This window comes from Netta rufina (assembly GCF_964035555.1).
Source record: "Netta rufina genome assembly, chromosome: 11".
In the NCBI taxonomy this organism is placed as follows: Eukaryota; Metazoa; Chordata; class Aves; order Anseriformes; family Anatidae; genus Netta; species Netta rufina.
The window spans coordinates 1,110,869-1,125,268 of record NC_140134.1 but is presented as its reverse complement, the minus strand read 5'-3'; the positions used below and the strand labels follow the sequence as shown (position 1 = coordinate 1,125,268).

General features: G+C 37.8%; 1 protein-coding gene across 1 annotated transcript in view; it reads left to right on the top strand.

Moving 5' to 3' along the window:
• Window positions 1-361: 361 nt before the first annotated feature.
• DMXL2 (Dmx like 2) overlaps window positions 362-14,400 on the top strand; it is a gene marked incomplete at its 5' end in the record, with an annotated part of 57,145 nt that continues 43,106 nt past the window's right edge. The window contains 6 exon segments of the mRNA XM_084293366.1: window positions 362-448; window positions 9,712-9,837; window positions 11,619-11,690; window positions 12,359-12,437; window positions 13,069-13,222; window positions 14,252-14,318. Coding sequence (XP_084149492.1) covers window positions 362-448; window positions 9,712-9,837; window positions 11,619-11,690; window positions 12,359-12,437; window positions 13,069-13,222; window positions 14,252-14,318 — 585 coding nt within the window.

The window sequence follows — 14,400 nt, the reverse complement described above, 5'->3', positions numbered from 1 at the left end:
CCGCTCCCCCTCAGCCCCTCAGCTCTCCTCAAGCGCCCCGCGCGCGGGGCTCCCCCCATCCACCCATCACCCGCGCAACGGCCGGGTGCGCGCATAGGGGTTCTTGCTGCTGCTCGCGCCTCACCTGACTCGGGCGCTGCCCGGCGCGTGCGCCGCCTCCCCCCACCTTTCCCTTTGCCTTCCTCCCTCCCGCGCGCGCGCGCTCCCGTGGCGGGCAGTGCCCGTGCCCGTGCCCGTGCGGCGGGCGGGAGCGCGGAGCCATCCGGGTCTCGCTCGCGCGGTGCTCGGTGGAGGAGGCGGTGGCTGAGGCGCTGCCGTCTGCGGGCGAGCCGGGGTGTGTGTGTGTGGGGGGGGGGCCGCCATGCACCTCCACCAGGTGCTCACCGGCGCTGTCAACCCCGGTGACAACTGCTACTCGGTGGGCAGCGTCGAGGACGTCCCCTTCACGGTAACGACGGGGGGGGTGAGGGGAATCGCTGAGAGGGGGGTGCTAAAGCGGAGGTATTGTGGGAGTACAGGCGGCCGCGGGGGCGCTACCGAGGGGCACCGGAGCTCTCCCGGCTCCGCAGCCCCCCAGCAGGCAGGGCCAGCCCCGCCGTGGCCGTTGAGGGGGAGCCGGGCGGGCTGCGGTGCCCCCGCGGCGTTCCGAGGGCCAGGGGCCCTGTGCCCTGGGCTGGGGGAAAGCCCCGAGCTGGGCGGCCCCAGCCTGGGGGTCGTTTCCTCGCCACTTTGTTTTTTTTTTCTTCGTTTTTTTCTGAACGCGGATGGTGTTTTTCTGCACGGAGAAAATACTGTGTTGCACCAGGCATCTGAAGAGGCCTATCTGCTACCCATGGGCAGTTGGCTTCAGTTACTGGGGTTAAAAAACCTCTAATTTCTTTGGCAGGTGCTCCTGTAAAAGTAGATGAGAAGAAACACCTTCGGTAAATTTCAGGGGTCTGTGAATTTACATAATAAATCTGCTTATCATCCACGGGCAATTTCTTGTCAATTCCCATGTCGATTTTGTGTTCCTCAGTTTCTGAGGTGCCTGTCTGATTTTAACGAATGATCACCTTCTGCAGCACTTAGCACACGAAAATCTAATCAGTATGTTGTTATTAGTGAATAAATTGTCTTGTTAGACTTTGTGTTAACATCTACAAGATATTATCCAAGACACAAGCAAATTCCAAATTAAATGATATAGGGCATCATTTTTGGTCTCAGACAACCGCCATCAGACTTGTCAAACGTTTAAAGCTTACTTTAGATGATCACAGATGTCTAATTTCAGTAATGAATGCTTGAAATTCATAAGTAAAAGGTGCCATCTTTTTCTTTCTTTTCTTGTTCTGCTGCTATGCAGCCATACTGACATTAAAGGGACCTCTTACTTCTGATATTTATAAGTAACACACTCACATTCGCATTCTGATGTGTTGTCTTTCCTGTAACAATTTGAAAAGTCAGTAAACTGCTACTATAAAAGACAACTTTTTGCTATTTCTCATGGCAGTTTTGATAACATCAAAAATTAATATTGACATATATTACAGTTTAAGTAGGACTTTTCTAAGACTTCAGTCACTGTTTTCTCTGTCTGCTGTGACCAATTTTTTTTATAATATATTTAAGAAGTAGCTAACAGGATGGGGATGACTTTATAAATGTATTTCCTGAAATTCTGCAGCTGTAGCTTTCCTCTTTCCTTTTTCTCTTTTCTCTGTATTTGTGGTAGGCTTTTAACTTCCAGGTCAGTATAGCCAGAGCTCAGATGATATGTTCTGCCTAAAAAATATACTGTTTTAAAGCTTTACTGAATGGCATCTTAGTTATTCTGAGAATGACAAAGGGAAAAGGAATGTTTGCCATTCGTTATTTTTTATGTGCTAAAATGCTAGTATTAGTGACTCCAGGGAGTGAAACAAGAACTAGGATCAGACAGTTTTTTCTTTTTTTCTTTTCTTTTTTATTACTAAATGACAGAAGTTCTGTTTTTGTCATTTCTGGTGATGCTTCAGTGCACTATTTGACTTGCTGTTGAGCTGGGCTTCCCATTCTCATTTCAGCAAATATTGTTAACTGTGTTTCCACAAAGGAATTCACAAAAGTTACAGGCAGTCAGCTGATATTTATATAAATGGGCCTTACAAAGTACACACCCTGGCTAAAGAGAAAAAGCACACAATATTTGAACCTTGTAGTCTAATAGGCAACTAATGTATTGTTAAAGCTTGTAAACTATCTACATTTTTGAAGCAGTATTTGATTTTACATAGCTTTTGTCATTAAGCAGCCTTTTTTAGCTAACCCGACTTCAGTCACCAACCCTAACCCTAGGTGCTGTGTATGTTACCAGTCTGAGTTCCCGTGACCTGGAATAAGGTGGTTTCTTACAAAGATGAGCTGTGCTTAATCTGTTTGTATGACTTCTGCCCTTTGTCCAAACTCAAGACTGTTTTTTTTTTCAGAAACTTTGAACAGAAGATAGCTGTTTCTAAGGTCAGTCTAGGTACCTGTACATAAGCACTTTTCTGATGGAGTTGAAAAGTTTTTAATTTAGGTTTTTAGTTTTTGAAAAAGCTTATTGGCATCTTCCATGCCAGCACTGACACTTGGCCTGGAACTGTGTGTAATCACAGAATGGCTGAGGTTGGAAGGAACCTCCAGAGATTATCTAGTTCAACCCCACGCTGAAGCAGCATCACCTAGAGCATGTTACACAGGATCGCATCCAAGTGAATTTTGAATATCTCCAAAGAAAGAGACTCTACAACCTCTTTGGACAGCATGTTCCAATGAATTTCAGAAACAGTTGCAGGTAGAGTTTCCCACACATATGTCATCTTTGGCAATTAAAAAAGCAAAATGTTCTTCCACAATAACTGAGAATAGGTTTTCTGCTCTGCTGTGCATTTCTCCTCTACTTCATCCTTCCTGAAAAATCACTTAGTAAAAGTTTCATTTGAAATCCCACTGTTATTTATTGCATGTAATCTGTATGTTCTCCACTGTGTCGTGTTTACACGAATGGCACAATAGACTCTTTACTTCTGAGTCCTTAGTACATTTTTTTTCTGTGAAACTCTGTGTGTAAACATATTGTAAAGCATTTAATCACAAATCTGTCTCAATGTCAGTTTAGGAAAGCCTACTCTACCAGCACATGCTAGCGGTGGGCTTTTTGGACTTATTTTGCCAGTTTGCATTGACCATTTGTAATTCTACTGGTGTTTGGGAGAGAGAAGGGGGATTGTAAATGTTCTGTCTGTTGATAGCTGTTTGAAAAGGTTTCAGAATCCAGGTGGCTTCATTGCTAATAGGAGGGAATAGGAATTTCTTAGTCTTACCTGTTTACTATCTATAGCCGCAACTTTAAAAAAGTGTTGTTATACAGGAGGAATACCTGAACTTTTAGATTATCTCACAATACCAATACAGGCTTTAATTTAGGTTTTAATAAAGGTGAACTTTTTTTTTTTTTTTTTTTTTTTAATACCACTGTTGGCTGATTCTGATTTTGTTTCTTTGACATCATTTGCCATCTTGAAATGCCTCTGTACCCGTAATAGTAAACGTTAGAGCTTGAGAACTTCTGGTCTATTTCACTCACATCAAATTTGTAGGTATTTCCAGGCTGTAGAAAGAAGAGAATCGTTTTATATACAAAGAGAAATATAAAATAAATATTACGTATTTATAAAACATCATTACAATCGGAGAACCAAACAGGAAAAGACAGACATGTGAAAGATGAAGATGCACATGCCTCTTTCTTAGTATCTGAAAATCAAGGATATAGCATGAACTGTCACAGTAGGATACACAATGTCCTGCTTTTTCAGAGGCAAAGCCTGGTGCTCCTGCATTCAATTAGAGCTTTGTCATTGTTCATTTCAGTGGTCCTAGCTCTTGACAGTTAGAGCAGACATTGGCAAACTGTAGCTTATTAGTTGCTTGTGAATCTTGCAAGTCATCCTTGCATTCTGGCAGTTTTGCAATTCCATTTAATTTTCTGTTTAAAGTTATCAGTGACATTAGAAATGGAGGTTGGCAAGAATTCCATGTGGGTGGTTTTAATGCACTTGTTTTATTCAGTGACTGCTTATAACTCCCGTTTGTCTGAGACCTCTGCACTGCTTTCACACATTACAGTACCTTAGCATCTTATTCTCTACCTTTACTTTTTGTATGGCTTACTAGTTTTCCATTCCATTTATCAGGCTGTGCAGATCATCACTCTGTTGCCACAAATATGGGAACCACTCTTCTTCTGGCAGGAGAGGTCTGTACTGCCATGAATGATCTCTCTGAAGATGTCAGCTGAATCCTTTAGAAAGAACTACTGATGTTAAATATTATGGCACTTCCCTATTCTTTGTCAGTGTAGGGTACTTCTACTGTGTTACTAGCTCAAGAAATTAAAGGACAAATTAAAAAGAATATGAAACACATTCTGTTCTAATGTAAATGTGCTAATACATTGAGTATACTAGAAAAGCTTAATAGAAGTAATCAAATGTGAAACTTGTATTAAGACATATAAGGTGGTATGTTGTGGTGGTTTTACTCGGGTGGGCAGCCGAGCTCCACCACAACCGCTCTCTCACTCTGCCCTCTCCTCAAAGAGGAAGGGGGAGAAAATACAACACAAAGAGCTCGAGGTTTGAGATGAGAATGGTTTTATTAAAGGGAAAGGGAATGGGGAGAAAAAGAAACAAAAACAACAATAAGGCTGCGCAGAAGCACAGAGAGAAGGAAAAAAAAAAATCTCTACTTCCCCTTAATGAGCAATGTTCGGCCACATCCTGGGAAGCAGGGCCTCAAAATGTGTAGTGGTTGTTCAGGAGGAACAGCCCCCTCCCCCACAAGAGCCCCCCTTTTTATTGCTGAGTGTGGCATCAGGTGTTATGGAATATCCTTTTGGTTGGTTTAGGTCAGCTGCCCTGGTGATGTCCCCTCCCCATCACTTGCCCACCCCCAGCCTGCTGACTCTTGAGGGCTTGGAGGGAGTCGTGATGCTGTGCCAGCACTATGCAGTAATAGACACAACACTGGAGTGATATCAGTGCTGTTCCAGCTACGAGTGCAGAACACGGTACTGTGGGCTGCTGCAGGGAAAGGTGATTCCATCCCAGACAGACCCAACACATATGTGGAAATACCTTTCGGTACTGGAAAGTATATTGACCCCTGCTGTTTTGAAAAGCTTGGAGACTATAAAAGTGAAAAAGTGAATGATTATTTTAAAATATGGGCGTGCCTTTTCTCAAAAGTGGCAATATGATGTACTTCATAAATAAACTTAAGTTTTAAAGTAAATATACCTTTACGTAGTTTCAAGAAACAAGAACCATACTCAGAATAAATATCTACACTAAGAAAATGACCCCAAAGCCAAGAGACATCACTTACTCAAGGACCCTGGAGCTGCAGGCTGCTACCTGTTGAGAATGTGTTCCAACTGAGGTCTCTAAAGAACTAAATCCCCTCTGTTGGCACAGGACATGGGGTATGCTGCCAGCTGCTTGTGTAGTCCCAGGCACAGGCAAAGAGAAGGAAAGATAAGAGTGACAGTGGTAAGATTTTACTTAGAGATCTCTGCATTTTGATGATTCTTTAAGGAAAAAAAGATAAAACTTCTACTGTAAAACACCCTTTTATTTAAAGTTAACCTTTAAATAGTTAATTTGAAGTTAACCTTTTCAGTTAACTTCATAAAAACATGCTAAATAGTGTAATTATCCAGAAAAATGTTCATTTGCTGCTATAATATAAAGGGGCACATAGGGGCCAGAGGAGGAGAAACTGAAACGTTGGAATAAGCCGGATACTGAGTTCTCTTACTTCACAAAGTAAACAACTGTACACAGTTATTAAATCTTTTCTGGTTCATGCATTGTCAAACTACACACATATATGAATGCATATTTAAGAAAATTAAGCACCCTTCCCCATATCAATTTTGAGGCACGTGTCCCTAACTCCTTCTAACAGGACTGAAACTAGTGATAAATCATGTTTAATTGAAATTGAAATTTGCAAGTTATCAATACCAACATTGAAACAAGGGATTATCTGAGAAGTTTAAGACCTTATTTTAAGTGGATCAGTGCCTTTTTTTGACTGTATTGAGCAACATTTTAAATCAAATCTTTTTAGCAGGTTTGTATCAATAGTTATGAGGCAGATTGTTGAAATAAAAACTGAATTTGAATCTTTCGATTCTTTACTGTTTTAATTGCTCGCCCTTTGAGAAAAGTAGTGGGAGATTAAACTGCTTGTGAATATTGAATTCTGAATAAATTATTGAAACTGCAGGACTTGGTTCTATTTTTTTGTCTACCTGTGGGCATTTGTATCCTGGATCTCCATGGGGACTCGGGTGTCTCTAGCAGCATTGCCTGGTATCCATCCTGGTCTCCATCTCCCTTACTACTTGTGAATGTTTGCTGGACTGACCAGCATTTCACACCACCAGAGGAGTTGGTTTTGCAGTAAATTCGATATATAAAGTTGGAGAACAATAAGGCAAAGAGATTTTCAGTTCAGTGCCAAAAATTATTTCAGTGTCTCAAGTCTTTTTGTCTCCCACTTTCTGGAAGAAATCATATTCAATTTAAATAATTATTAAAATAATTAAATAATAAAATAATTAATAATTATTTTTTACCTCCCAGACTGGGTCAAACAATTACACAGCCTAGTCATGAAGGAACCAGGATATTCTCTTACACAGATAATGTCCCTCTAACCACCTTTCAGCAATTTATTTTTTTTTCCTCTCTCCTGCTTGCAGTATACTGATTCTACTGTCAGTTCCTTAGAGCTTTCCAGAGTGATTGTAGACTTTGAAGACACATAAAGACAACACTGTGTCACTTTATTTTCATGAGATGGCCTCAGAAGTCTTTCAGACAGTCTGCATTTCATACCTTGTTTTCATTTTTATGTGCAATTGCATAGCTACTTTGAATATTTCATTGCTGCAGCTACTAGTAAAATTAGTATCTTCATTTCATGTTCAGATAGGCACTTAGCAACTGGGCCACGTCATACGGGACCACATCAAAACTTGCATGTTGGCCGGTGATGATAATGCTCACAAAAATAGGTGTTCACAAACAAAATGTATATAGCTATTGAAACTAACTTTCTTCAGGTTGTAAAATGTGTAAACGTGTTCTCAGTTAACAACTGTGCTAACAGACATCTTCTGGAGCAACAAATTGCAATACATTTAAAAAAAAAAAAAAAAAGGAATAATTGTTTTTCTTTAAAAGTTTCTTTGCAAGGACATGCAAGACCTGTTACTTTAAATATTTTGGTAACAAGAAGGTCATTTATAGAAACACAATGATTTTCTGGGTTTCAGGAAACTAATAGCAAAACATTTTGTCACAGTCTTTCTGAAGTCCTGATATTTTTCTTTGTGTATTTTTTGCCAGTTCTCAAGTTGGGAGATGTAATATTCTCAGCTGAAATTCCACAACCCTTTCACTTAGAAACAAAGATCCAGAATTCTAGAAGTTTTAACAGTCACGCATTATGATTCTGTAACAGGCCCAACTGTTTGGAAGCTGTATGAGATTTATTTTCACAGTTGTGACTGAAAAAATTATTAAAAGCTAAAGCTTTATATATGACAGGCAACACAATGTTTGGGGAAATGTTAGCACAAGAAACAGCTTACAGGTCTGCATATTAGATAAAAGTCGGTAATCTACCTCATGTTAATTTCTTCAGTCTGAGTATCCGCTTTTCTGCTTATATTGCAGTTTCCTTTTTGTTTGTAGCAGTGGCTAAACTTTCACTAAATTCAGCATTTTTCTTCAGATTTTCTCATTTGATTCTCCTTTCCAGGAGGATCACTGCTTTATTCAGCTGTTGTAAAATTTCTGCCTTCTGTATTGGAATCTATGGAAAAAAAACAGGAAACAGACATCTTACTATAACTTTTCACTCTGAAACAGATTGTTAGTATATTGATGAGAGAATGGGATTTCTATGCTTGAATGTGGGAATTCGGTGCAACAGAACATCTGGAGAGATTAAGGGGTTTAGAATACTCTAGTGCATTAGGACAGGTAAAAGGTTGGCAGACATACATACTTATCCTGCCAAAAAAAAAAAAATGCTCCAAACTATCATTGTATTATAACCTATTCTTAAACAAATTATTTAGGCTGTAGTTTGTAATGTACAATGAAATACAATATACCCAAGACAAATTATTATTATAACACCTTTTTTTTAATGCTCAAAAGTGCAGAAATTGTATTCTTGTGGAAAAACTTCTCTTTGATACTCTTTTTAAAGGGGGGGGCATATTTAAGGAATTTTTATGCAAATTCAATAATGAGTGCAGGGAACAAAACTTGAAAAACTTTAAAAAAACAACAACAAAGAGAAAGTGAAAGTACACACAGAGCTTAAATTCTGTAATGAGTATTTCTTACTATTTCGTTTTGCCGTGGAAGATTTAAGCTCTCCTTTGCTAGTTTGTTTTGAAATGGGTTCATATTGCTCATGCCCTTGGAACTTGATAACATAAAAATTGGTTGCATAAAAATGGAAACCAACCCTTGTAAATCTGTTATGCAGGAAGAGTACAATTGTTCCTGTATTAAATATGTTTTCACTGATACTAAGGAGCAGCAGCGTTATATAGCAGAAATATCTTTAGGCTCTGCTTTCATTTTTAAAAAGAAAGTCTAATATGGTTGTGTAAATTAGCAATGGTGTAACTGCAAACAAATAGAATTTTTCTTCATTTCCTATGATGCTGAAGAGAAAACAAAATTATAACCATGGAGATTTTTTTCCCTTGAAAGTAGAATAAACATTTTTAATATAATACTGTCAACATCTGACAGTTAGAATCATAGAATCATAGAATATCCTGAGTTGGAAGGGACCCTTAAGGATCATCAAGTCCAACTCTTGACACCGCACAGGTCTACCCAAAAGTTCAGACCATGTGACTAAGTGCACAGTCCAATCTCTTCTTAAATTCAGACAGGCTCGGTGCAGTGACCACTTCCCTGGGGAGCCTGTTCCAGTGTGCAACCACCCTCTCTGTGAAGAACCCCCTCCTGACGTCAAGCCTCAATTTCCCCTGCCTCAGCTTAACCCCGTTCCTGCAGGTCCTGTCACTGGTGTTAATGGAGAAAAGGTCTCCTGCCTCTCAACACCCCCTTACGAGGAAGTTGACATTATTTTTCAATGGGTGTTATACTCCACTGTCCGATAAATGTAAAAACATACATTTCCAAGGCAAGGTGATAGTATTCATTATTTTATTGTACACTTAGTCCATAAACTGATCAAACCTCAGTATGTTCATATCTGTGCATAGCTGGACATACCCTTTCACCACTTTAAGTTTCTCAACGTGTCAGCATCATCTGGCAGAATTTCTTTTCCCTCCTGAAAGAATCTTTCCTAATCTGAAAGACTTTGAAGAGTGACCCTTAAAAGTTGCTTTTTACTTGTTGCTTATCCTGCTGGTGTTACCAAGATGATGAGGAATAAACTCTCTACATAGTAATAACATAAAGTTCATTATTTGTGTAAATGGAGATTTTCACAGATTTTTTTTAAAAACATAATAATTCTAATAATAATTTAGTTGTTTGTTAGTGCTTTTGTAGATTTTTTGTTTGTTTGTTTTTAATAAACTTTAAATTGTATTTCTTATAAATTTATTTCTTTTAAAAATTATTTCAGGCATATGGTTCTGGCTGTGACATTGTTATTCTGGCAAATGACTTCGAATGTGTACAAATTATTCCTGGTGCTAAACATGGAAACATCCAGGTCAGTTGTGTGGAGTGCTCCCAACGACAAGGCAGGGTAAGGATTTTAATTGTTTGTTTGTTTGTTTTATAAACTTGAAGAAGGAAAAAATGAATACTCTAAATGACATAATTAAACATAATATGTTAATGCTATTACTGAGTTAATTTCATGACAAATATTTTTACTGATCTTTAACTTTCTGAAGAAAGCTTCTTATGCAATCCTCCTTAAGCAGAAGATTGTTTTATTATAATAGTAATTTATTTTTGTAAGTTTTGGGTTGGGGTGCGGGGAACAAGCAGGAAGCATCTTTTAAAAATGGATTTTATACCTTTCCAGGATGTACAATGACAAGTCTCACAAAATGTAGGAATATGTATTAGTTACTGTATAGCAATGGTATTAAAATTTTTGTTTTGTGAATGCCATTATTGTACGCTTGCATATAGTTAATGACAACAAGAATATATTCATGTATACACACTCACATTTGTTTGTGTATATTTGTGCTTCCTGCAAAGTAATGAATTAAAAGTTCTTTATTTTTCAGAAAAGTCTAGGCATGTTTAATGTGTTTCAAAGTGCTACAGTGTGAGCTTTTGCAACTGTGCGGCCCTTGACTAGCTGCTCGGCTTTACTTTTAATCCCCAAACAATGCATAGCTTTATTTTTAATCCCCAAACAATACTAAACAGACAGTCTAGATTGCTGAGAAAAAGAAAACAACTTTCTATGAGGTATTGCAGAGCACTGAGCAAATTTTGCTTATCAGTTTTCCCTGCCTACCACTGTTAGCTTGTAAACAAATTGGTTTTAGTATTTAGAAAGCCCCAGTTAGAATTCAGGCAAGTTTAGCTGGCAAGGCCCCTGCACTACAGCCAAGCAGTCCCGGTGGGACTGGAAGAGAGATTCCATCTGCATGGGGGACCGCTGCAAGATCACCATGAACCCCTGGGTGCTTCTGCATACAGGACTCTGAACTCATGGTCAGTTTTTCTGGGGCGAGTGTGTTATTGCAACCTTTTTTTTTCCTTACCCCGTATGAAGAGGAAGTAAGATTTCATAAGAACAGTAGTGAAACTTTTGCATAATTTCTGTATTGAAGACACCAAATCCTGAATGGGAGAAACTTAAACAGTTGTTCTTTTAAAAATCTTTTAAGCAAGAAGACAGAATTTACAAGATAGTCAAAAGTACTTACAAGCATTTGAATATTAGGAGCACAACCAGATTAAATTCCTAATAAAGGCCATTGTGTAAATAGAGGTTTCTGTGAAAAAAAGTAGATGAAAGCAATTAAGGAGTGGTACAAGTACTTCAGTTTTCCCATTTACTGTTTGTCTTACCTGGCAATATATCTAGCTATTCAAATGGAATCAAATTTCCTCCCATTTTTTAGTAATTACTATTTAGAGGTACAAAATGGAACACAGGATCATGCTGAGACCCAGACACTAATAATTATTTCATTAGTTAGTTGTAAAGTAGAGCGAACAAGAGTAGAAGTAGTGAAGATATCAGCTTTCTCTTATGCATCAATGGTAGTTGCTTTAGAAGTATGTATTAGATCTGATGGACAGTGTGTATCCTACTGAACAAGATGTATTCTCTGCTTAAGTTAAGATCTTAAAGATGGGCTCATTCAAAGGTATGCATTTCTCAACTTCCTTTAGAAGGTATTTGTATAACACAATGAATTGCATTTATATTAATTTTACTTTTCTTGTTTGATTACACATAGAATTTGTACTGGAAATTCTTTAGCTATTTTGAAATACTAAAGAGCAGCTAGACTTATCTACACCTTACATCTTGAGTCTTCATTTTTTTTCCAGATTGCAGCATCGTATGGAAATGCTGTTTGCATTTTTGAACCACTTGGTATAAATAATCATAAAAGAAATAGTGTAAGTATGTATTTCATGGCTGTAATTCAGTTTAGGTTCTTAGAAAAAAGTATGTCTGCCAGTTCTTATTGAATTGGCACACAAAAGACTAGTCAATAAACTTTTTCCACCATCCGTAATAAAATCGGATGGTCAGGATCATCTACTGTATAAACCGAACTGGGCATTGCACTTTCCCAAGTTCCCAACATCTCATGCTAGAGTGACATGGTGGTGAGCTGGTATTTCTTTAAATTGGTCTATCAGATCTGGAGTACAGATACATGACTTGTTTGTGTATATGTGTTTCCAAGCTAGTTTTAACAACGTGGTCATGACTGAATGCTCAAGTCTTAACTGTGCTCTCAAGTGTGTTTCACAATCTTTGTTGTATCTATAGTGCCATTCCGTATATTGTTGTAAATGTATGCCTGGTTTACAGTAATCTACAAATACATTTGTGTATGTGACAGATCCAGGTCAGGTTCACACAGCACTCTGTGATGCATACAATTTTTTATAAAACAACTGAAGAAATTATTAAAACTAGATTCCACAATCTGGCGCTGGGTCCTGAATTTGTATGTAATAGGCTAAATAGTAATTTTCTAAAGAAAGAAAGAAATACAAATGCCTTTGTATTTTGCTGTTGATGTGAAAATTAATTCTTTATTTTTTTTAAACTACAGCAGCTAAGGTGTCAGTGGCTTAAAACAGGGCAATTTTTCCTCAGTTCTATGACTTACAACCTAGCATGGGATCCTCAAGGTAATGTGGAACTTTTGATGCATTTGTTCAACATTTGTCGTTGAAGAACTTAAACACAAATTATTTTTATTGAAATGAAATGGGAGAACAAATACAGACATTTTAGATGGTCCATTCTCAGGCAGTGTTACATAAAATGCGGTGCTGCAATTAGCATTTGTGAAGATGCACTACCAAGTATTTGAGTATTTTGTGCAAGATTTTAGTTTGGGAATCATGGTGTTAAGTTGCTAACTGGCTTAAATCACTACTTAAATCATTTAAATAGGATTTTAGCACAATTGAAGTCAGCAGCGTACCAAGAGAGAGAAAATGATAAAATGCCTAACAATATGTAGTATTTGAGATGTTAATGGCTGTTTAGCGTCTTCAACAGTCATTGTAAAATATGATCTATCAATTTAAGTCATTTAAAAACATCAAAACAAACATATTCTTTCTTAAAAGACATTAGAAATTTAAAATGTTTTGATAAAAATAGCTGTATAATATGATTGAATACCCTATCATATTTAAAATGACTTCGTAAAGTTGTGCTTTCAACTTGTTTTTAATAATTCTCATCAAAATGTGATGACAGATGATGAATGCATCATCTTGGTTTCCCAGCTTTGATGTTGTTCACTTTCAGGTAACAGGCTACTGACAGCAACTAACTGTTTGCAATTGTGGGCCCCACCATCTAGTGACATTCTAGAAGAAGATGAAGATGATCCTGACAATCAGATGAAAGATGATAAAGTTCTCCCTGTTCTAAATGACTGGAAGTGTGTCTGGCAATGCAAGTGAGTGAGATAACTCATTTTAAGACAGATTGCAATGCCAACTCATATATCATCTCTATCTTTCTCTAGAAAACCATATTGTAAAATTTGCTTTTAAATAGGCTTAAAATACCATAAAATTCAAACAATATAAGTTACTCAAAGTAAAAATATTTTTCATGTGACTAAGTCATCGGGTAACCTTGTCAAAGACTTGACTGTATCACTGGCAATATGTATAAATTGTCCCCCTTCTCAGCTTTGAAAGTAGTGCTGAGATATTGAATAAGACCAAACATAGGAGCAATAGCAGGCAGACATGCTATGCTGATCAAGATGAGAGGTGTTTTCTGAAACTTAGGAATCACGGAATCACAGAACTGTAGGGGTTGGACCTCGAAAGATCATCGGGTCCAACCCCCTGCCAAAGCAGGTTCCTCAGAGTTAAGAGTCTTGAAACGCTCTTTCTTCCCAGTTACATTTGAGATCCGTGTTACAGAAGTGTTTCATGATCTGTCATTTCTATAGATATACAGACTTGGAAAGCAGCCACCCATAAACCTAAGTTTTGTCTGACTTTTGAAAACATTTCAGATTTTATGCCTATAAAGCACTGTGTAGGCTGCTTGCCTCTTTCAGCTGACCCATACATTTCAGTCATTGTGAAATAGCATTGCAAATTATCTAAAAGATCTTCACTTTCCTTTATTCCTAAGTCTTGGTTTCACTGGGAATAGAAAAGCAAGTAGAACAATATTCGCATCTGTGATCTCATTAGATCTAGCCAGGGCTTGCCATACTTAATTAATTTTAATATACTGGTTTTCTGTAGAGAAAACTGTGTGAGAATAGTAAATACATTGTTTCAATCAAGCAAATACTCCTATGCTTCTGCCGTTTCTAAAGTATGTTTAAAGTTACAGCTATAAATTTGAATATATTTCGTATAAATAATGCACAGTAATACTGAATCAACTGAATATACATGGAATAAAAACATGGAATAAAAGACTTTACTTACAGTTTAAAACTTTACTTTTGTGTCTTTAGGACTGCAGTATCGGTACATTTGATGGCATGGTCTCCTGATGGTGAATACTTTGCAACAGCTGGGAAGGTAAAAACAACAAAATAAATAAGTGCTTGAGATGTGTTCATTTCTTTGTCAAAATTAAATAAGTAATTTAAAATGGTCCTAT